Source organism: Heliangelus exortis, chromosome 5 (assembly GCF_036169615.1).
Source record: "Heliangelus exortis chromosome 5, bHelExo1.hap1, whole genome shotgun sequence".
NCBI lineage: Eukaryota > Metazoa > Chordata > Aves > Apodiformes > Trochilidae > Heliangelus > Heliangelus exortis.
Genome location: NC_092426.1, coordinates 16,092,181 through 16,116,982, shown reverse-complemented (window position 1 = coordinate 16,116,982; position 24,802 = coordinate 16,092,181). Strand labels below are relative to the sequence as shown.

Below are 24,802 nucleotides of genomic sequence, written 5' to 3'. Positions count from 1 at the left end.
TTTTTCTAGAGAGCAAATTTCCCTTTCCCAGGGCCACATAGGTCCCAACAGAACTGCAGCCAGCCCCGGCTGTTTTATGTTTCTTAGCCTCTAGCCAGTTACTTCCAAGGCATTCCAGTAAGACTACAGAGCTCATCCCAGCTTGGGTCAGACCTACTGGAAGGTCCAGACATCCCCCAGATACCCAGGAAGCTAAGCAGTCTGTCAAATCTCTGATTGAAAGCAGAAATTGAGCTCTTTCCCCTTTGCATTAATGAACTGACCATTGTATTCTGCAGAACTGTGCTTATGCAAGAAAGATAAACTTCAGAGCTGCACATGGAGGCATGGCTGAGGGGGAAACACATGCAGAGGTGCTAGACTGAGGGAGGCTGCAGTTAATAATTTCCTTATTTCCCTGTTCAGGGGAAAAAAGAAACAAAGGCCGGAGCCCCAGTCAGGAACTCCCAAGTTCTTATTCCTCATTCTTACATGGTGACTCTCCTAGGCAAATCAATTTTACTTTTCAGATTGAATTTTGCTTTCTTCTAACTTTGTCTCAGTCCATTTATCCAATTTTTGGTGTTTTGTGAAGATGGATTGGAAAATATTTGAAGTTCAAATATGTTAAATTGACTGTATGGTTGCAACCATATTATCAAAAGGGAAAATAACATCTACACAGTCCTGTTATTGTGCATCTTGTACCACCAAGTTTGCTGAGAAAGGCACTTTCCTGTCAAACTGTGGACTGGGGGCTGACTCCATAAAGAGACCGAAATATCACCCACCCCCTTGAGGTGTCCTATCCCAAACTTCCAGCCCATTGGATTCATACAACCTGTGCTCAGCTGCTGTTAAGTGCTTCAAGCCCTGAAGTTCCTACATTTCTGCTGCTGAGCTCACACAGAACAGACACACCCTTGCTGCTCCTAAACACTTCTGCTGACTACCTGCAGAGGGCAAGGGGCATTTCAGAACACAGCTAATGCACAGACAAGACCTCTGATCAGAAAATAATGCCAATGCTGGGAAAACCAGGTTGAAATCTCTGCCTCTTTTCTTGTATTGGGGCAGGGATGCCTACCATCTTCCAGGTAAGCTGGTTGCTCGGCCAAGGACAAATCCAGTGCCTGTTGAAGTATACCTGGATCCTGAGTGTCCATGGAAGTGCCCTCATAACCAGGCATTCCCTTTGTGAGCCTCAGCAATGTCTAGTGATTTCTTGTGAAGGGAAAGAAGCTCATTCATAGAAGTCTGACCTGCTTTGACAAGCATTTTCTTGCACATAATTGTCAGGAAAAGGTTTTCTGCTCTAAATCTATGTGGTGAAAAGTCTCTTTTGCTGGCTTAACTCAGCCATGAATGAGGCTTAAGCACCACCTCTTCTATCACCATTTTGTATGGGTATCATTTATGTAGCCTTGCATTTAACTTAACTGGTTCAAGTCCAGCTAAGTTAAAATGTTCAAGAGTCTAACTTAGTAGCAGAAACTTCATTAGAAAGCAGAAAAGTTAATGCAGGTCTTGAAGCTCTAAACGTTAGATATATGAGATTAAAGCCCTTGGTCTTCTCCTTATAGTAAGGAGGCTTGCAAGAAAGAACAGCTTTACAAGCACTAATCTACACCCATACTGCATATCATGTCTCCTCTCTCAGAAACAGCATGTTACATCTGTTTACTGTAAATTAAAAACCAAGTTATTTTCCAGTGCATTTTTCCTTCCAAGAAATATTGGCTGGATACTTTAATTTTATCAGGCTGTGGGAACATTAAGCATAGAAATAAGTTTTGCCTTCAATTAAAATAAAGCAATTAAATTAAAAAAATTTTTAAAGGGGGTGGAAAAAGTACAATGACATAAGCACCATTTCTTCAGCTATGTGCTGAACAGATTAGTAATAGCTATACTAAGAAATCATACAATGTTTCTGAAGTGTAGCCAGAGCCATACAGGGGACACTGGGGAAGTTTTCAGACATAAATGTGCAGTCATAGGAGCAAGAGGAGCCCATGCATTCAAAAGACAAATGGAAAAGTGCTTTATATAAAGAACTTAAATCATGGAAGAATGTTCTAGGACTATCCCCACTTTACTTGTTCTAATAAAGCTTCCTGTTCAGTATTACAAAATGTTTTTCTTTATGTTTTTCTGGTATCTTAGAGCTTTTTAATATTTAGCTTGTTTCTTTAAAACCATTTGCAGCTTTCTTCCATTGTGCTTTTCTGTGTATTTGCTGTGTACTTCAACTGGAAACAAGAGCATCTGGGTTGCAGCTATCCTGCTGCCAACCATGGACCAAGCAAAAAAACTTTTTAAAAAAGCATGTACAAAACAATACATTGGAAAAATAAAACTTAAATAAAGAAGAAAACCCCAAACAAATAAAGTATTAAAGACAGTTACCACTGCAGTTAACTCCATCAGCTTCCAGTTCATAGCCAGGTTCACAGCGGCAGAGAAAAGAGCCGTAGGTATTGACGCAGGTCTGGGTGCAAGGGTTTTCACTTGTGCATTCGTTCACATCTATGGGAAACCAATGCCCAATGCATCAGTGACTTCTCCCCAAACTCTATTTTCAGTTCATTACTGTAAAGCATTTCAAAGAGATTAGCTGTACAGTCAGAATTATTTGTTGTGAAAAATATAACTATGTCAATATTCTTTACTGGGATTCAGGCTGGTGCCTGGAAATAGCACATTGGGAACACAACACGTGTGGAAGTGAAGCATTTTGGAAATGTCTTCAATCAAAAAAAAAGAAAACCCAAAACAACAGGGAAGATGGGGATGAAACATTTATTACAAATGCTTCTGTCTTTATCCTGCAATTTTAAAACCATTGGACTGGTTTTGTCATAAAAGACTTAAGAGAAAATGCACCAGGATATTCCTGACAATGATAATTCATCTATGATGAATGGTCCTCATGGAAACCTACGGCTAAGACAAAATCAATTTTTTTTTCCTTTTAGGACATTAGTAGCTTCTGGACATCAGTAACACAGACCATTCCCTGCAGCATGTGGGAATCTACTCCCTGCTTAGCTCAGGAGAGGCTTTATGAAGAGGTTGTGTCAACTTAACTGAGGTAGCATACCACAACAAAATGTTGTCTAATGCCTAATGTGGATCTTGGGAAACTCAGATCTAATGTACTGACCTGACAGCTCTCCTATATCAAGTGGGTCACACAGCCTTAGATTTTGAAAGCGAATTCTTGGTAATTTCAGTGAATTGACTAATTCTGTTTTAGGGGGCTTGGACCTCTGTTCCTGTGTCTGCCAACACACTGGTCATGTTGTGCCTGTACCCCTCTGTGGTACTGTGAAACTACAGAAATATCTCAGGCTGACAAGCATATGAACACTTTCAAAAGCAGTGTTGGGAGGTTACTTATATTCTAAAATCTAAGCGCATCTTAAGGGTGTTGCTGGGTTAGGACCAAAGATTTCATGGTTTACCATACACAGTACCTTGGCATGATCTTCCATCATCGTTGAGGGTAAAGCCTGGGTTGCAGGTACAGGAGTAGGAACCAGGCACATTGGCACACAGCTGCTGGCAGTAACCATAGCGACATTCATCTATATCTATAGGGGGGAAAGAGGAAAAGTAGAGTGGTCTGCATTTTCACATGCAGGTACAAAGCAGCAAACACATTGAGTCAACCATATCAGTAACACAGAAATAACCCAGCACACTGGTTATGGATATAACAGCCAAACTTTCAGGTGTTCAGACTCAGAGTTATGAGTCTGAAATACTCATGCAGTATATGAGTATTTAAAATATTAGTATTTAAAAAAACTATCAGTGTCAATCAGTCCCATGATTTCACTGTCATTGCTGTAATGTTCAGCTTGGTCTTATCTCACCAGGGAGCCCAGAGTCAGTCCCTTCAAGCAGCTACCTCCAAGCATCACTGATAGCTGGCACAGCCCGTCAGCACAAGCACAGCCAATGTGATAGCAAAATTTTGTCTGAATCATGATAGAAGCCTTTTTTACCTCCACATACACCAAAGCTACTCACTTGAACAGCAGTATTTGTTACTAAATACTTTTTTTTTTTTAAAGAGGACAGTTTTCTAAAGCGTTTTTTTCCAAATAGTTACATTTACGTTTTGTTTGAATTATTAACTAACAAGTTATAGACTAAAATTTAAATAGTAAATTTAATGCCAAAATAGAAGTTTGGGCTGAAGTGCAGCATTAACAATACATACAACTAACTGTTATAAGCACAAGAAAATACTGTGAGATATGTATGATGAGAAGTGCTAGAAAAATTTTGTTCCTGGACTAACAAGTTGTTCTTAGTAGATGTCTTTTCCTTTGGTATCAAGTGGCTTTTGATTTGTTAACACTTTTAAAAATGGCTACTTTCAAATCTTTGAGGTTAGGTTTGTGCAGTAGAAAATAAAATGCATGATCTCCAGTCAGTTTGCCAGAAGGAGCACAGCAGGAAGACAGAGATTTTGGTCAAATAACTCTCACCCTAGGTTCCAACTCATGTGAAAATTACACAATATTCTCCCTATGGTTCACATGCGTATGTACATATCCGCTTGAATTCCAGCAGTTCACTAATTGTTAGTTAACTTGGCTGCTTCCTGTTTAAGTGATAAATATTAAGAATGTGCTGGGAAATGGAATTCTTGAACAACCTGAACATATACGTGATGTGATAATGCCATAAAAAAACCAATGTTGCCAATCTGTTGTATAAGTAGCTACACCCTGCAATTCAAGTTTATGTTCTTGGCTCACTGGGGAAATTTTTGTCATAGAAAGTCTCAGGAAACCATTCTAAAAGTGTCAAAAGTCCTGGAAATCCTCTCTCTCTGTAAAATAACAACACTGATACTCAGTTTTACCCTTGCTAGATTTTATTTCCCACTGCATTCTAAATAGCAAGATAACCTAAAGGCCAGGGTCAGCTATGGTATGTACACCAGCAGTGGTCTTGGCCCCGAGACTGTAAAAAGTGAAGGGTTTTAAGCATATTAACACCTCATTTCACTGATACAATGCATTATTTTGAATACAAGGTTTGGCTTTTGCAGGGCTGTTACATCAGGAGTGCTACATTTTGGGGATAAGGACATTTATGGGACTGCCTTTCATGGGAGGGTGGTGTGGATGCTGCTGTACTGGTTCCTCCAGTACAAATTTTACTGGGGTAGTAACAACAGGTAGCAGTGTAGCTTTTTGTAATTGTGATTTACTAAAAGTGCACAAAAAACCCTCTGTCTCTAAAACCCTGTCACTGAAATTCGACCTGCCCTCTGATTCCTGAGTAATGCCAGCAGAAAATCATGAAAGTATGGAAGACTGGGACTTTTCTGACAGGGAAAAATGCAGCAACTCTAAATTTTAGCTCCTCACATTACTTCGTAATAATCCACCCCATGATTACCTAAAGTGGGCAAACACTGGAATGTTATTGCCTATTTTTAATTGCATAAGCAGATACTTGAGTCAATTCAGCAATGGAGCCATTTCAGATCTCTGGTATATCTATCAAGCAGCAGAGTACTTTAGGTCCAGGTCCAAACCCTGAATGCTGCACAAACGCCTTTCATTTGGGCTGTGACTGGGAGAAGTAAATGGGTAGCACAACAGGTGATGCAGAGCAGAATTCCCCTCCCTGCCCTCCCCCATCCACACCCCATCACATACAACCCCTGGCATAAAGTTATTTTCACAAGGAAAGATAAATTATCAGAAACTAAAGTGCAGAGGCCTTGGAGACTTCATATCCCACAGGAACTACAAGACAGTGACTCCTCAAAGAGGCTATGGTTTCACAGCCCTCAGCTTGGAGGAGGCTCAGCTCTGTCCTGCCAGGTGAGTGAGGCAGCAGCTGTTGGTCACCCCTTCACTGGTACTTGGGAGGACAAAGTTGGAAAATAACTGGAAAAGCTTCCAGGGATGAATGGGCAGGGAAAGACTGTTCTCCTTCCAGCAGAGGTGTTGTGACAGGACACTCTGGCTCTGACAGGCAAACAGCCTGTGCCAAGGGGAAAGAAGTAATAATGAGCAAACTTAAAAAAAAAAAAAAAAAAAAAGTCTCATCCTGTCTCCTAGGTCCCATCTGTGTACCTAAAAATTAACATGTACTTCATCATCCCAAGGGCGTGTCAAGTGAGGGGAACGGGGTGGAGAAAATGGGAGCTGGAAGGTTTTCCTGTGCTGTTTGTTGAGGGGATGTTTTTTCCAACAAGGTTGAGCTAAATGGATGAGCAGGACATTGCTGCAAGGAAAATAATAAAACTGAAATAAAACTGCTTGCAAGGTAATAAAACAGCACCCAGGTCCAAGATGATTTTTTTTCTCATCCCCAAGGAAAAGGGTTGGTTGAATCTCAGGATTTACTGGCCTGTTTCTTGGCATCAAATCTGATCCCTTCAGGTCCACATTGTTGTGGGGTGGAAAGGACAGATATGTTTGGGAATAAATCTTTTTGTTTACATGTTTGTGGCTGATCTTCTGTGAAAGGGAATCCTTCAGATTGGGAATATGAAAATCCCACGTGCCACGTGGATGGCAGTCAGATGGCATTTACAGCAACATTTCTGTTCTGCAAGGCAGTCTCCCTGCCCAGCATACAGTTGGCACTTACAAAGACGAAAGACATAAGTTTTCACATAGCTGAAGTTTTAACCATGTGCTTGGCAAAGATGTTTAGTAGACATTATTTCAGATGTTCATAGACACACATACACAGGTGCTCAAATACCATATTGCACGAGGTTTTTACCTAAACACTGGCCTTCTAGCAGCCAGTAGCCTTCAGTGCAGGAGCAGGTATAGCCACCCTCAGTATTTATGCAGATCTGGGTGGGGTTACACTGGTGAGAATCTGAAGCGCATTCATCCACATCTGCAACACAGAAACATTGAAAGAAAATATTAGAAATGGCAACAACAAAGTATTGTTTGCAGGGACTTGCACTCACAATGTGCACACCAGGCCTGTGTGAGGAACAAAGTGGTGGAGTGGAGAGGATGACCATAACCTGAAGCGAAAGTCATAGGAATAATACCTGAGGGAGGGAGACCTGAGGCTGCTCATCACTTCTCTCCCTTTTGCAAATGATCCAGTGTTTCTCAGAGCTCCTCAAGAAAGGGATTGCATTACCTTGACATTTTTGCTACTTTCACATTTGCTTTGCCACAGAACTGCTATTTCCATGCTACAGGGCAGTGCTCAGACCCAGCGTAATGCAGCTGGAAGGGCTGCAGAACCCCACAGTGGAGTAAGAGACGAGAAGGAATTTGGGAGATGTAAAACACAACTCAGACATAAAAACAGTTACTTTCTACCCCCCCTAACACAGATTATCTTGCTGTAATTTTTCTGACAGAAGGTTCAACCAAAAGCAACCTTTACCTGACAAAAAAATTGTAAACATCCCCTGGAATCAATTTCCTGACAATAAAACTATTTAATTTTTTTACCATCCTTATTGTTTTTAATGTATCTGGATTTTTATTACAACCCTGCAGGGTGTTTTTGTTGTGGGCTTTTTTTTTTTTTGGGCTTTTTTTTTTCCAAGGAGGTGAATAGCATTCCTACATTTATATAAACCAGCACCCTGGAACCTTGCTGATTAAAAATGCCTTTCAGAGTCATAAGTTCAGTTCGAATCCCTCCTTACTCAATCTCTTCCCTGATGTTTCTGGCATCAGGTTTGCCTCTAGATGTCAGAAATGGAAATATCAAAAGATAAATTGTGTCTTTTTCTCCAGCCAACTGAGATTTCTATGTTTTATTTATTGATAGCTAAACTATTTTTTATTCCAGCATACTGTGCACTGGCCTTTGCTGAAATACTATGTCATCCAAGCAATGCTACTCCCTTGATCCATCCCTGACTCTTATTAACCCAGACTTTGTAGGGTTATGGCTCTGAAGTATCTCACAAAAACACTGGGCTGGAGCATGCAGCAGAGGGCAGGAATTATGTCTCAGTATCTGTTCCTGAGGCACAACCCAGCAGTCATGAAATTACTGATCCAATCAACACAGCAGCACACCTAATATGTTCAGATACATAAATAAATGTGTACATACTATATGCATGGAGAGAGTCTAGAGTTCTTATCTTGCTAACATCTGTACCAGAGCAGTCTATAGTGAGTCAGAGCTGTTAAGATAACAAGAGTGGTACAATTAGAGGTAATTAACTCTGTCAGAAATAATTTCCCATGTATTTATCCGCCAGAGAAAAAGTTGGCAAAATGGTGGGGGAAGTGGGAAATGAGTAAGATAACAAGTCTAGACTATATAGGGAACACCTCTCCTATGCAGACAGGCTGAGAGTTGACATTGTTCAGCCTGGAGAAGAGAGGGCTCAGAGGAACCCTTATTGTGGCCTTTCATTATTTCAAGGGGGCCTAGAAGAAACATGGGGACAAAGGCATAAAGGCTGTAAACTGAGTGTAGATTTAGACCCTAGTCTAAAGGAGGAAGGAAACAATTGTTTAAGGAAACAATTTTTCACTGTGATGGTGTTAAAACACTGGCATAGGTTGCCCAGAGTAGTGGTAGATGTCCCATCCCTGAAAACATTCAATGTCAGGTTGTGTGGGCCTCTGAGCAACCTGATCTAGTTGAAGATGCCCTGCTCACTGCATGGGGGGTTAATTAGGTGACCTTTAAAAGTCCCTTCCAACCCAAACTATTCTACAGTTCTATGGTATGTGTACACAGAGATGTTGTTCAGTCGATGCTTCTGTGGTTGGGCTAAAAATTCTGGATCCTCCCTTCACAGAACACATCACACATAATCAGTAGAACACAGAATTTATCTAACCAAAATTTAATATGAATGACATGAATGTTTTCTAGATGATAAAGCTTTCTATTAGCCACATTTTCTTATTGTTTTAGGAGTAGGACCATGGGAAGTGGCCAATCCTGCTGGTTTTAGCCTACCACAAACTTAAAAAGGAGATTTTAATTTTCCATGCCCCCTGCTTCTGGTAATACGTGAAGCACAGTGGAGGTAAAGGGAGCATTAGGGTCTCACCACCACTTACGGTATCAATGCTTTCTGAAGACTACACTTCCCCTGCTCTTCTGTGGTGCATCTTGCAGGAGTACAGCAGAATCCTTCACCAAAAGCAATGGATGGCTATGGGGTCAGTTTTGTTCCCAGATCATCTCTATAGCAGTTGTGTGAGCAGCAGTACAAGAAATAGTCCTCAGGAAAAGTAAGACACTTATCACTTTTTTGTTATCTACCAAGCAGGTTTCTTTGCTTATCCCAGTCTTCACTGTCTCTGGTGCTATTAGAAACACCTGGCTGTTAGGTATCCCCTTGAGGAATATCAGACCAGGGATATGGAGCCTTCCTTGCCTGGCCCATTCGCACCGGTGGCATACAGTAAGAAATGGTGGTGTTGATAAAATTAAAACTAAAATTTGACAAGGAAAGAAAAAAAGAAGCAAACCCAAACTTATTTCCACTAGGAAAAAAAATAGCCATTAAACTTCGAGAGAATGCCTGTAATAGATTCACTAAACTTGAAGGCCAGCATAAAAGCTGTAGCAAAACACTCCCAGGGCACTTTTGGTTGAGTGGAAAATTGCAAGTGGAAACTATCTGACAGCTATTCAGTGATGTGTAAGTCATTTCTTGTTCTGGTTGCACAGCTTTATTCAAACATAAATCCTAGGTGTGTTCATGCCCTAGAAATACCACTTCAAAGCCAATTTATACAAATTGGTACAAAAATTCAATTTTTATTCTCAGTTGGGAATACCAATTCAAAGGCAGTACAGTACTTTTAAGGGCTCCCGAGCCATACTAGAGTTAAAGGGGGGTGCTGCATGTACCTGATACTAAATTGTCAATAGTTTTGTATGTTGAAATTGGATATAATGAATTCATATAGGAAAAGCTTGTGTGGACTACTCAGTACAGGGACAGTGCATGTGGCTAAGAAGTCCCTGAGATGCTGTTCTCTGGAGGTTAAGAGAGTGTCTTTGACTCAACATAACTTTTGTTGCAGTCCTTGCTATGGAAGAAATACAGCAATGACTTGTTTGAGCCCCAGAGTAAATTCTAATCAGCAGAAGGACAGAGGAGTTGCTAAAGTGAAACAAGCTAACAAGAAACCCTAGAAACTCCACTGCTATCCATGCAAAGTGCTAATAGATTGTGGTATTTGATGATTTTGGCATCAGTACCATGAATGCATCAGATGATGTCACCCATCACTGATATTCAAGGATGGTTTTCATTATACTTTTAATATCTTTCATTGAAAAGATTCTTAAAAAGCATTACCTGCATCCCAAGAGCAAGTGTAGATTTTACCAGGTGTATTGTTATTAGACACCTCTTCATTGATTTCAACTAGATTATTCAGTATGTGGCTACAAGAAGAATTGCCAGGAGATGAATTAGGAAGCAAATATAAGCTAGACCTATCCCCAGTGAAAACAGATCAAGGTATCTGGTAGTTACTGTGCAGGCCAAGGGACGAGCACAGTGGCAGGGATCACACTGTAGCTCATGTGCTGAGAATTCCAGCCTGTGGGAACTCATCCTTGCTTTTCATCTTCCAGTGCCCTGCATCCTGTTTGAACAAAATCTCTGTCATAATCTGGTTTACCTCTCTGTTCAGCATCTAAAGCTATTTATGGCCGGGTCTGTCCTCTTCTTCAGGGCCTTTCAACAGTTAGTCAATTTTCACTTGAAGCTTTCCGAACCTGGTACAACCCAGACTCTACTATGAAACCCCACAACCCTACACTTTAGGGTCCACAGTGTAGGAAGGACATGAAGGTGCTGGAGATGGTACAGAGAAGGGTAACAAGGCTGATTAGGAGACTGGAGAACAGGTTTTATGAGAAGAGTCTGAAGTAGCTGTGGCTGTTCAGCCTGGGGAAGAGGCAGAGGGGACACCTTGTTGCTCTCTACACCTGAAAGGAGGCTGTAGTGAGGCAGGTGTTGGCCTCTTCTCCCTAGTGACTGGCAGTAGGACAGGAGGTAATGGGTTCAGGTTGTGCCAGGGGAAGTTCAGATTAGATATTAGGAAAAATTTCTTCACTGAAATAGTGCTGAAGCATTGGAACAGGCTGTCCAGAGAGGTGGTGGAGTCACTGCCCCTGGAGGTGTTCACAAGATGGATAGATGTGGCACTTCAGAAGTGGCTAGGGTGGGATAGGACTGGTGGTTGGACTCAGTGTCTTGAAGGTCCTTTCCCACCTTGATGATTCTATGTCTCTCTTGGTGATGAATATCAGTGTTCCTGGATTTGAACTGGGAGATACAAGACTAAGAATTAAAAGGACTATCCTGTGACCACTCAGCAAGACAGAAGCAAGAACAGGTCACAGATGTTTCTGATTTGTAGTCCTTCATGTGGTGCAATACAACCTGCCCCTTTTATATGAATTCTTAAAGATATGATTTTTTCTTGCAAGTTTGTTCAGCCTCTACATTGGCTGGCAAGATCTAAAGCAAAAGATGAACTATAATTCTGAAAACTTTATGTTCTTCTAGGAAATCTCAGAGCCACCAAAGGTTTTTTCAGGTAAACTCATTTCTTCTATGCTACTCCCAGAATTATTGTCCTACCCCAATGGTGCATTGGATTTCAAAGCTTCCAGCAGTTGCTGACACAGGGTCAGTACCAAACTGAAAGAGTTGTCCATCTACCACCCTTCTCTTATCTGTACAGACAGTACTGGAACTGTTACTGTGAAATTACGTATGAAAACAATAGCATGCTAAAGTCTGTAGCAAGACCTAATAATTTGAATAATTCCAAATATTCCAAAGTGACTAGTGACTCTGGGTGACTCCTTAAAGGTTCCTGATTTTGAAAAAAACAGCTGTTCAGCACTTAAGACCACACTAGGGAACCAAGGCAGGGCAGGGTTGATCACTGTAGAAAACTTCTCTTGCTTAGGAATGCTTGACCAGTGCTGGACCTGAATGTCTTGGCTCTCAGTTATGCTTCTGTGTGGTATCAAATTAGCAGTGTTCATCTGTTCATCATGTGTGCTCTTCCATCCATCCTTCCAGTTTTTGTGTTCACATTACTGCTCCCACAGCTAGTTCCAAGGGCAGAAGTTCAGGCGCAAGTCTAGACTAAAATTAACATTTGACCTGGAGTGGTAGCAATTCACTTTGTTTCTTCTCAACTGATTAGTGAGAGCAACCACACAGCCCAGCCAGATTGCTGTTCTTTGTCTCCTGAAAAATACCACCTGGAACGAACATGGAGTCTCATGGCTTGAAGCCATGAGTTCAAAAGATCTTTGATTTACTGACTGAATGGAAGAATAGGTAGGAGGCATCACCACATACATTTGTCAGGAAGCTCTTGATGCAAGAGCCTGAGTCCCAGTGCTCCAAAGTTAACCACATTGCTCTCTTAGCTCTCTGTGTCTGTCTTAAAATTTTATGGCTGTGGTGATTTGGTGTGTGGTGTTGTGTCTACTTGACTTTTTGACTGAGGTGAGGTGGCTGAGGCAATGGGATTTCATTTGGGGACTTTGGAAGGGGGGAGAAAGTGAATTTTTATATTTCTGTATGACAGTCTGCCTTTTGTGGGATGTGATGTACTGATTTGGTTTTTTACTGGTACAGATGGTATTTTCAATGGATGGCGGGATGCCTGGTGACTGGATAGATATTACTTACAATGTCAAATAAATAAATGAACTAATTGTGTTTAGCATGCAAGTTACTGTCTGTGTTTTATTATCTGTAAAAGCTAGCAGTAATCTTAATGAATTCCTTAGAATTTAGCCACATCATAGAACAATGAGTGAATTTTTTAATTAATTGACTTTAAATTTAAAAAATGAAATAATTTTAAAACTATGCATCAAAAAAATCTGGGCTAGCATATTAATACAGTCAGAAAGAAAACATAGATGTCAAACTGCAGCACAGCACATCTCACCAGGAAGGGTAATTCTTACCAGAAACGTAGTGATCTTTTACAGTGACTCATGTCCACAAAGAGTGCAGGGCCAAAGCTCCACTTTTTTTATCAACAGTATCTCAAGAAATCACAGCATAAAAATAAAAACAATGCTCTAGTGCATTGAATTAGGACCAGACATATTCAATATTGCTCAGTCTAAGAGATTAAGACTAGGAGAGCAGGAATCTCAAGAGAGCACCATAAATGTGGAATCGTGTTGTGAGTGTGTACAGAAATCTGAGGAACTGGTTTTGGTCCCCTGTTTTCCACATATGGGATAAAATGCAGAGGATCACAAGATAGTGGAGTTAAGAATTAAAAAATGAAGAAAGCTCTTATATAAATGTAATTTCCTAGGTATGGTGAACACATCTGAAAGTGGATTTCAAGGCAGACAAATGCAAGGTCAGATAACGAGTAAAAAATATTGGTCATGAAAATAACTCTGGGATCATTAAATATAATCACTCAAACATGAATTTTTCCTGACACCGTGTTGGTGAAAGGACAAGCATAAACATGACAACACTGTGTAGACACAGGAAATTGTTCTTACTACTGTATATTGCATTAGTAAAATAATTATTGAAATACATTTCTGGTGTCAGCTTCAAAAAACAATATTGCAAAGAGTTCAGGAAATCTCCAAAGAGTAATTCCAAGCCACTGAAATTTGTCTCAGAACAAGGCAGTGCTGCATTTAATAATCTATTTGGGAAAAGGTTCAAGGTATATTTACCTGTGATCAATAAACATCCTCATGGAAACAAAGTTTTTAGCAAGACATGTTTGCTGAAGCTAGTGAAAGACAAGGGGTTGAAATCCAATATTTAAAAGACAAATTCAAAATAAAAATTAAAAATAAAATAATATGGAAAAAAACTTTAGTAGTACTATTGACTAACCATCTGAAAAGCCTGATAAATCACATGGTAGATGTTATCTCATGTTAAGGCCTTATATCTGAGCAGTGTTTATTCTTTAAAATATCCTGTAGCAAAGAAATGTTTTTTTTTAAACACTAATTGCTGGATAAGGTTTTGTGGCCTGTGTCACAAAAAAGACAAATTATGTGGCTGAAGTGGTGTCTTACAGTCTTCATTGAATTATTTAATATCATTGAATGTTTAGTGATTTTTATCTGTATCTATAACCACCACATCTGAGATTTTCTATTTACGTCTTTATTCATTTCCTTAGTCATTAATAGATTTATCTTGGTCAGTAAAACTACTGAAAATGGCAATAGGAATTTGTACTTCCAAGTTCTTTCAAGTCACTTCTCCTTTTTCAAAGATTTAAATGTAGGTGTGTGCAATTTTTCATTTTTTCATTGCACTTTTATCAAAGAGGAAGAATCCAGCTTATTACCACAGGCAATCTGTTGAATCAGAAAGTCCATAGAGGAGTCAATTGCAAGCCAGGGGAAGTGGACATGCAGGAAGCAGGAGATTGTTTGGCAAGCTAAGTAACTTCAAGAGGTGGAAATCCAGGGGAGAAAGCCAGCAGACAGGAGGAGGAGCAGAGTTGCTTAGGAAATGGAAGAACCTGCCCACTGGAAGATGAGGTTCAAAGAATGTAAGCAAAGACACTCCTTGCCTTTATCCTGCCCAGAAAAACAGGATTTTGTGCATAAATAAGACTTAAGGCATTAAAGAACACAGAGCGAAACAAAGCTGTAGAATCACAGAGTAGCAGAGTCACAGAACTGTCCTTCTTGGAAGAGCTTTAAGATCATCAGGTCCAATGGTGCCGAGTCCAGCAGTAACCCGTGTCCCTCAGCACCACACCTACATGCCTTTTGAATGCCCCCAGGGATGGTGACTTAACCACTGCCCTTGGCAGCCTGACCCAGTATCTGACAACCCTTACAATAAAGATTTTTTCCCTCGTATCTAGTCTAAAACTCCCTGGCACAACTTGAGTACATTTCCTCTTGTCCTATTTCTTGTTACCTGGGAGAAGAGACCAACAGCCACATTGCTGCAACCTCCTTTCACTTAATTGTAGAGAGTGATAACATCTCCCCTCAGCCTCCTTTTCTCTAGGCTAAACATCCCTAGTTCTCTCCAACTCTTCTCTAAAGACTTGCTATCTAGACCCTTCACCAGCTTTCTTGCCCTTCTTTGGACATTCTCCAGCACCTCAGTGTCTTTCTTGTGGTGAGTCTTTATGATCAGCTCATCCATTCAGAGACAATATCAGAGTCCATCAGAAAGAAACTTTCTTGACAAAAAGCTACTTTTAAATGAAAAACAAAACAAAACAAAACCAGCAACAGAGGTATTGATGACTCTCCTTTTGGTATTTACAAGCATGTAGTTACATACCACACAACAGAGTAAATGCATGTGAAAGCTCCATCCCAAGGAGATTATTTGCCCCTGCCACTAGAGCAACAATGCAGACTACTGTCTTGTTAATTCCATCCATTGGTGTTGAAAGTGGTGGGATCCATGACCATCCTTACCCCTCCACAGACACCGTCCATGCTCAGAGTACTGTGACCATTCCACACCCTCCATAACAGCTCCTTTCCTAGCTGACTGGCAAGGTGATAATGTCCCTAGCAGAGAGCTGTCATGGAAGGACATGGACTTATCATCTCTGAGCTAGAACCACATTTTTGGAGACTTTGGTGATTAAAAGAGAACTTTGCTTGGACTCTGCATTCAAGAGGAAAGCGAATGTGGAAAGCAGATTTCCAAGACAATATGCTTTTGGCAATGTGTGCTATTTCTCAGATGGACTGTTACATTTTGTTCTATTTGGAACATATTTAGTATGCATGACTTCCTTTCTTAAGTAATGAATTCTGATAATCATGCCACAAATTTCTGTGGGTCACAGTAGTGGCTATGAGTGTGTTTCCTTCTTTTGACCAACTATTGACAAAAGTGAGTGTGTTTTGCCATCAGGATTATTTGAGATCCGTCAGCACCGTGGGGGTTCATTGCAGTAAGGCTGAAGATTAATTTGACAGTTCTGAGAGAACAGGTCTTGTAGAGTGAAAAAACTTTACTATGGAAAGTATCCTTTCCCATCCTACTAGGGGGTGTGCGTGGGTGACTTGGGCCTCTACTTCTTTATTTTATTCTGTTGGTAACTTAATCCCTGTGTTGAACCATCACAGCCCCAGGAGCTCACCCTGTTCTTGAGGTACCAAGTCCTAGCAGAGAGGCTCAAGGCTGTGAGCTTGTTCCAGAATATCTGTTTAAACACAGAACTTCATTCAGTCATTATAATTCTCAGAGCTCCATTTTAAAATAATACAAAAGTTGGATGTCTACTTTTTTTTAGGAATAATTGCAGGTCAGGACTAAGCATCCGAGCTCAGCAACATGGCTATCAGTTCCAAGATTATTTGGAACAGAACACTTTCTCCAAACTTCTCCTCCAGTCCTTATTTGGACACTAAGAAATAATTTCCTCAGTAGTAGATTTTTACTCAGTGAAATCACATGTTTTCTCAAAACTTTTTTTTTCTCAAGATAATTACTTTTGATAAGAAAAGGGGAGAAATAACAATGCCACATTCCTAAAGTGCAGTCTGAAGCCAAATTCAAACTGCTGCTGTGTGGGGTCAGTGTTTTTTCCAAGGACAACTGACCCTGCTGAGCCTGGAGGCAATCCAAGGTGAACTCCCTAAACACCTGTTTAATTGCATGTTTCAGTGTCTGAGGACTGGTTGTTGGCTGCTGAAATAATTTTTTATCTGCATCCTATATGCATTATGTTATTGGTTGATTACTAAGTAAGGATTTAAGTCTTTTTTCACATAGATGGTCTGGCTGGAAGGGGATATTAAGTGGTTATGAGGCATGAATCTGTAATGCTGCTTCTTCTGCCTGGTATGAAAATTTCTCAACATGTGTCACAGGTTCTAGATCTCCTGCCAGCTATCCAAGCCTTTCCTTAGCTAGAACACTTTTAGCATTACTCAGAAGTGATAAACAACAGCTAAACTGTGAAAGGACTTTGCTCTCTTGAGTACAGTTCTAGTTCTGCTTTTGTGATTTGTAGTATAGTCAAGCAGGTAAGTCTGTAGCAAGGGGACAAAAGGGGCACCAGCCTCTTCCCCTTCTGCTCAGAACAGATCTGTGCATGGTTCATACACCTGGCATCAGCTGCATGACCACAGCTCCTCACTCCCACCCATTCTCAGGGCTCGTTGTTGGTACAAGGTCACAATGAGTGGTGTAGGCTGCTCCCAGTGTCCCATGAGAGCCTGGGCACAAATGCAGTCTGCATGTTACCTCTGGGATCAGAAATGAGACACATGATTGATTTAAATTAAAGGCCTTTCTTAAACATGGAACCTCCATGGGCTGGAGCGTGACTGCGCTCTCTGGATTCAATATATCCTTATGTGGGTTCTGCAGAACTTATGAAATCCATGTTCATTGCATGGGAACTGGGAATATCATTTATACCTCCACTACGCTTAAGCTATTAGAAGTATCTGTGGTGCAGCAGAACGAGAGTGGCCCAAGTATCCCACTGGAGTGGGGTTGAGGTTCCTTAGCATCTCACTGATGACACTGAACCTGCTCAATTAGGAGGTACTAAGCAGCTTCTGCTCAACATGAGCTTCATCTTCATCAGCAGGAAACATATTTTTCAGCTGAATGAATGGAGGGTTACTGTTGTATTACCTATTTCTCACAATGACCTGTTTTGTATGGTCATATGCTACACTGAAATCATGCTAACATCATATGCTGGTAGGGTGGTGAGAGGAGCCAGTGAATACTTACTGAGAAGACTCCCATCTGTTGGGAGGTTATTTAATTGACACTTTCTACTGCAATAGAAATGAGAAACATGTGCCATCAGAGCCAGGAAGAAATAAATTAAGAAATTAGACCATACTTCTAGCAAAAGGCCCTTACAATCCTTCCTTTGCTGCAAAAAAGAGGCTCAAAAAATTTCAAATTAGAGAAGCAGAACCATTAACATGGAAAAAGTGAATTTTTTATGTCTGAATTCTACATTTTCTCTGCAATTATATGGGTTTGCTTACTAAGGCCCTGTAAGAAGGAACATAGTAAAAATATAGGAGTTTAAAGCACTATTTATAAAGCTTTTAAAAATGTCTGTGAAATTGCATTGGCTTCTCCTCCAATGAATTCTTTCAAGACTTTTCTGCTGGGGTACAGAGCATGAGAGAACTAAAAGAAGAGAACTGCTATTCCCACTTTCCCTCCCTGGGGAGCTTTGAGAAATCACTAGCACAAATAGTCCAGCCAGCTGGTTTAGCCAATTGGTGGTCAGTTTACATTTCCTTTAATAAGTGAACTTCTTGACCGTACATTTTAACTGAGTCATTAAGAGCTCCTTTTCCAAGCATTTTGGCAGGCTAAAGAGGTCTGAGTCTGTGAATAGACCAATAACTAGTAGAGAGGAGAACAGCCCTACTTTTTATACTGCAGAAGAAATTGATCCAAATAGATCCAGAAATTAAAGCCATGATGAAAACAAAAGGGATGCAAACACCCACCTGCAGGATATAACAAACTTGTACTGGAAGGGTAGTGTCTTCCATTAAAATGCAGCCACATCTGACACATGACATTACAAAAGTTTAACCATTGCTTCAGCATGTGGTGCAAACAACTGTGGGATCAGTGTATCTGAGACCTGAAAATACAAGGGTGGTTCTATGTATGTAATATGTACATACCCCTAGGGAGAATTCAGTATGGATGTGTGAGTCACTCTCATAGGATACTTTGAAATCTTTAATATACTTTAATAAACGTGCTGGTGCACATATGCAAACAGGGACTCTCCATTATGGGGAACCAGAGTAGTAAAATGAGACTTATCAGTAACTAAGCTCTCACAAAGATTCAGCAGTCAGCACCAGCACCTCAGTCAGGAATGGTCTGAGTTCAAAGCTGCTTGGCTTGGCCATAGAAGGAGGCTCCAGCTGAAGGCAGAATGGCTGTAGATTGCCTTATGTCACTCAACGCTGCATGAGTCAAATACCCATGCAATATGGACTACAGTACTTTGACTTCCTCCAGGAATCCAAGACCTCATTCCCTGAACCTAGCTGATAAAGTGAGGGAAAAGAGCCTATCCACACCATGGGTTCTTTTGGAACATGTCAGGGCATTGGGGCAGTTTTACATTTGCTTTAGAGGCTCTGTAGAGCTGACCAGTTGTACACAACCCAGCAATCACATCACTGTTCTGCCCAGGTGCAGCCACAAGCTCTGCAGGCAATGGGAGTCTGAAGTCCTTCTTAGGAAGGAGGAGTCTTAGGAAGGAAGGATCTCTGCTGATGGCAGCAACCCTTGCCAGCTGCTCTAGGAGCTGCTGTGATTGACTACAGAGAGAACATTATGCTTGGCACTAAGGACATTGGGGAGAAAATTGTTTTTCATATTTAATCTGAGTTTCAAATCTATCCATGTGTCAGCATGCTCTGTAACAATCTCAAAAGTACCACAAAGCCAAGGTAATTCTTGTATAAATGCTAGGGCCTTTTGGGCTCTTTTGTAAGCAAAGAATGAGTAGTGGACAAGAGCCAGTGGAGAAGAAAAATCCTTGAGAATTATCCTCTGCAAATACTGGCTTCCAGGCTCAGACAGCTGTGTCCTTGTTACTCCTGATAGCAAAAAGCTATGCATGTTGGGCAATATTCCCCTTCGAGTGTATACATAGCAAGCCATCTATTTATTTATTTCTGTGGTGGTGATCACTGGAAAATGCCTACAATCCCAGCTCAAATAACTGGCTTTGACTCAGATTTGGCATTTACTTTTTCATAATGGTTGAACCACATTTGCTTGCAATATTCCAAACATTGCCACCAGCCAACCAGGTTTCAAACTTTCTGGATAAACGAAAACTGTGTGGATATGAGAGTTTAGTTTGTTCCAATTGGTGTGTGATGTGGATGTCTACAGGCAATTCTCTGGCTCTCCTTACTCTCAGTTCATGGCTCCGTGGAAAAAAAAGGAGTCCTTTTCCATTTCCTTTCCCTTTCCCTTTTCTTTTTCCTTTTCCCTTTTCTTTCCTTTCCTCTCCTCTCTTTCTCTCTCTCTCTCTTTCTCTCTTTCAACTGAGAATAAAATCTTTCACTTCTGGCTACTGCTCTTACTTTACTATATCATCTTCCACTCAAAGATCTTACAGAACTTCAAAACCAATGCTAAAACTCAAAGTCTGTGTGACAAAGAGAATGTAACTTTCCTGTTATGGAAGTTCTAGACAAATGAAAAGCCAGAACCAGTAACAACCACAGGCTCCTGCTCCTGCCCTTCAGGCTGGACTGAACTATTGCACAAGACATATTGGAGTTCACCTCTGGAACTCATTGTGCTATAGGTCTCCACTCAAAGCATGGGCAATCCAGTCAGGTTGCTCAGGGCCTTCTTCAGCTAAAGTTTTAATTTCTCCAAGGATATGGCCCCTAGTCACAAGCTTTATCCTCTGTTCCATGGCTGACCATGTAGCCAGTCATATTACCAATGTGATAGAGTCTATCAACAGCTCTCACAGTACTCATGAAAAATTAGAAAGACACATGTTCAAACTGAGCATTCCCAAGCCAAATGGTTCAATTCCAAGTTGCCTGGCCTGAAAAAAACTTGTTCTGTTTATATAATTTTTTAAGAAAAAAAAAAAAAAAGAAGTAAATAAATAAACAAAAAGGACAATGTTCCCAACCAGCAGGAACATTTAATGTCTGTGGTAATTCCTGGAGCAAATTCCTGCTCTTACTCTCCAGAAGGCACATCCCAGTGAATTTTCCATCATGTGGGCCTGCTCTAGTGAAAAACTAAATTACATTTTTTCATTTATCATAGTACTTTCCTTCAGTAGCCCCTTATTACCAGAAGGTCTCCGGTCATACTCAGTTGTGCAAGCAAGCAGGAACATTTTAGAAGGCACTATCTCCAGCACAGAAGCATGGCTAGCAAACCCTTAGCACAATTAACACTTTACCATTTGTAGTTTTTCTTATCACCTCCAACAAAGCAGTACAGCTAGTGCTTAATTCAGGGTTTGATGTCTCTCCCTAGATGAGTGGGACTGAACCACAAATGGCTCATACATTTCTGAAATGGTTTCATGTCCCAGGCTTCCAGATGTCAACTTGAGATTTTGGTGGAGCAGAGTGTGAAAGGTTTTTGTATCTTGTGATGATATACATCCCTTACCACCTTCAGAATGAATGTGACCTGCTGGGCCATTAGTGGATATATGGCAAATTGTTAGCTGCTAATTACATTTAGAGGTACTCTCCAGTCCATGTAGGACATGTGTGCTGTATCTCTCTGGACTCAAATCTAAATCAGGTTTTCAAAATTGCTTGGGGAATGTGAAGACAAATATTTCAGTTTTTCCAATTAAAATTGTTGGCAGTGTTGTAAATCTTAAATGTAACCCTGTAAAAAAAAAACATCTTATTTTCTCATGTCACCTTTCACCTATGACTAGATGAACCTCTTGAAAATGTCAGTTAGCCAAATCACTAAGTTAAAAGCCAAAAAAATAATATAAATAATCAGTGGTTTGTTCCAAAATGCAATGCACTACCTAAGTAGTATATAATATATAATACAGGATTTAGAAAACCATGTCTTCAAACAGCACTGATTTAATGGGGAAGATAGCATTCTACAGACTTTGGGGAAGACGGCATGAAAACAACTTATAGCTGTCAATACACAGTTCCGAGCTATTTCATCACAAATTCAGCCCTGCTTTCAATTAAAATCATTTCAATCTGCTTCTGAATTAAAGCTCCAGATGCAGTGCTTAGTGATTTGCTGGAAACAAATATTGTATAGATTTCTACAGTCTGACTTTGAAATATATGAGCGTGATCCAAGGCTGCTCTGCTTTGGGATTCCCTCAGGGATTGCTATACCAGGAATTCAGCAGAGTGCTGTAGCTTTCAGACCCCGTCTCCTCTCCCTGCTTCAGGAGTAAGGAGTGGCAGTCTGGCAGAACGACTGCACTGCTCCAGGAGTCCCTGTTCAGAAAGGGGATGTCTTTGTGGACATCTCTTCTCTGAGGAAGGCTACCCATTTAAGCTATGTCACCTTTGTGTTGCTCCACCACAGGGACAGTGACTGCTATTTAATGGGTGAAGGCTCTTACCCATGCTATGAACTTTTCTCTGCAGCATTAGATAAAGCAGTTTTCTTTTGTGCCTCTGTTCAGGCTGGAAGCTGGAGATACATCACATATACAGCAACTTAAAGATGCCTGATAACTCCTATACCACTCCCAGCTTGTGCAAGGCTCCTTCTTGCTAACAGCCATTCAAGGCAGTTTATAAATGCTTCTGGTGATACATTTTGTACTATTCCTCCACTACAACATACCTTGTGTATTCTTGTATAACATGATACACTGCACTGCCATAAAGGGCTTTACAATGTGTGGTCTAAAAGTAATTGTCCTTGATTTCAGCAAATTACACCCTATTCAGGAAAAATCATACTTTTGTACCACTCACTGTACAGAACTTCTCCTTCTCTGACATTTACAGTTCTAATTGCTGTCATCTTACCCTAAGCTTTACAATATATTTAACTCTTTATCAGTCAGCCTCAATAATGCCTTCAACAAACTGTTGCTCTACAGTTTCCATAAACTTATCTACATTTGTCTGGTAGTAAATTAATGACTTTAATGTCAGTAGGTTGGGTCAGTTCTCAGCAGAACATATCAAGGACTATTTCTTCTCTTTTTTGGGAGGGGAAGTCTCAGTAGCACTGACAGAAACTTCCTGATCTGCACTGCTCTTGACATTAGTGCCTTCTACTGCTCACCTCCCATCAGATGGCAGTCTGGTAGGTTATCTTTTCACCTACTGCTGGGTCTCCAGTTCCTTAATTTCCTGATCTCAACTGTAGCTTTTCTAGGTTTCTGTGAATTACTATTTGTACAATCTTCCCAGTCAGTCTCACCTGTAGATTTCTTGGTGAGATACCATAAAAGCAGTTATTGCCTTTGATCCAACCAGCAATTTACTGGCTCACAACCTAATGTTTCATTTACTCAGGGGGTTAGCTAAGAAACAAGAATTTCACTTCACTAAATAAATAAATAAATAAATAAATAAATAAATAAAAAGTGGAAACAAGCTCAAAATATGAGAACAAATCAGACATAAATTTTTTTAAATTTTTTTTTTAAAAAAAGCACCCAAAACAATCCAACCAAAAAACACAAGGCAGTGTCAAGCCAAACAGTAGATGATACATCCATTCACACCCTGAAAGTTTACAATACACTTCACTTGTTCATCTCTTAATGTCTCCCTGTTTAGCTGAAGAACTTGTATTTTCAGTATCTGAATACCTCATCCATACAAATAGATTAATCTCACTGTAGGGGCCTGATTGATGCAGTGCTAAGCCAGAGAAAAGGTAAGGAATTTTTCCAGAGGAACTTCTGGGTTAGTGTGAACAAACTTGCAGTTGCCCAAATCACAGAATCATAGAATCATAGAATTGGCTGGGTTGTAAGGAACCTCTGAGATCATCAGGTCCAACCCTTGCTCCACTACCGTTGCGGTTATCAGACCATGGCACTGAGTGCCACATCCAGTCTCTTTTTAAATATCTCCAGGGACGGAGAATCTACCACTTCCCTGGGCAGCCCGTTCCAATGTCTGATCACCCTCTCAGTAAAGAAATTCTTTCTAATATCTAACCTAAACCTCCTCTGGCACAACTTGAGACCGTGCCCTCTTGTCTTGCTGAGAGTTGCCTGGGAAAAGAGACCAACCTCCCCTGGCTACCCCCTCCTTTCAGGGAGTTGTAGAGAGTGATGAGGTCTCCCCTGAGCCTCCTCTTCTCCAGACTGAACACCCCCAGTTCCCTCAGCCTCACCTCATAGGACTTGTGCTGGATCCCTTCACCAGCCTGGTTGCCCTCCTTTGGACCTGCTCCAGGACCTCGATATCCTTCCTGAACTGAGGGGCCCAGAACTGGACACAGGACTCGAGGTGTGGCCTCACCAGGGCTGAGTACAGGGGCAGAATCACTTCCTTGGATCTGCTGGCGACGCTGTTCCTGATCCAGGCCAGGACGCCACTGGCCTTCTTGGCTACCTGGGCACACTGCTGGCTCATGTTCAGCTTCCTGTCAATCCAGACACCCAGGTCCCTCTCTGTCTGGCTGCTCTCCAACCACTCTGTGCCCAGCCTGGAGCTCCCCATGGGGTTGTTGTGGCCAAAGTGCAGGACCCGGCACTTGGCCTTTTTGAACCTCATCCCGCTGGAATCAGCCCAACTCTCCAGTCTGTCCAGGTCCCTCTGCAGAGCCCTCCTGCCTTCCAGCTGATCCACATTCCCCCCCAGCTTAGTGTCATCTGTGAATTTGCTGATGATGGACTCAATCCCCTCATCTAAATCATCTATAAAGATATTAAATAGAACTGGGCCCAATACTGATCCCTGAGGGACACCACTAGTGACCGGCCGCCAACTGGATGCAGCCCCGTTCAGCACCACTCTCTGGGCCCGGCCCTCCAGCCAGTTCCTAACCCAGCACAGGGTGGCCCTGTCCAAGCTGTGGGCTGACAGCTTTTTCAGGAGAATGCTGTGGGAGATGGTGTTAAAGACCTTGCTGAAGTCCAGGTAGACCACATCCACAGCCTTCCCCTCATTCACCAGGTGGGTCACCTGATCATAAAAGGAGATCAGGTTGGTCAGACAGGACCTTCCCTTCTTAAACCCGTGCTGGCTGGGTCTAATCCCTTGTCCATCCTGTAAGTGCTGTGTGATTGCTCCCAGGATGATCTGCTCCATAACCTTGCCAGGCACTGAGGTCAGGCTGACGGGCCTGTAGTTTCCTGGGTCCTCCTTCCGTCCCTTTTTGTGGGTTGGC

At 41.2% G+C, this 24,802-nt stretch overlaps 1 protein-coding gene across 1 annotated transcript in view; it reads right to left on the bottom strand.

Annotated features, from left to right (window-relative positions):
* FBLN5 (fibulin 5) overlaps positions 1-24,802 on the bottom strand; it is a 46,807-nt gene that overhangs the window by 7,804 nt on the left and 14,201 nt on the right. Inside the window, exons 5-7 of the mRNA XM_071745754.1 lie at positions 6,748-6,870; positions 3,459-3,575; positions 2,389-2,508 (exon numbers count right to left, since the gene is read on the bottom strand). Of these exons, the coding sequence (XP_071601855.1) occupies positions 2,389-2,508; positions 3,459-3,575; positions 6,748-6,870 (360 nt within the window). The remainder of the gene's footprint in view (positions 1-2,388; positions 2,509-3,458; positions 3,576-6,747; positions 6,871-24,802) is intronic.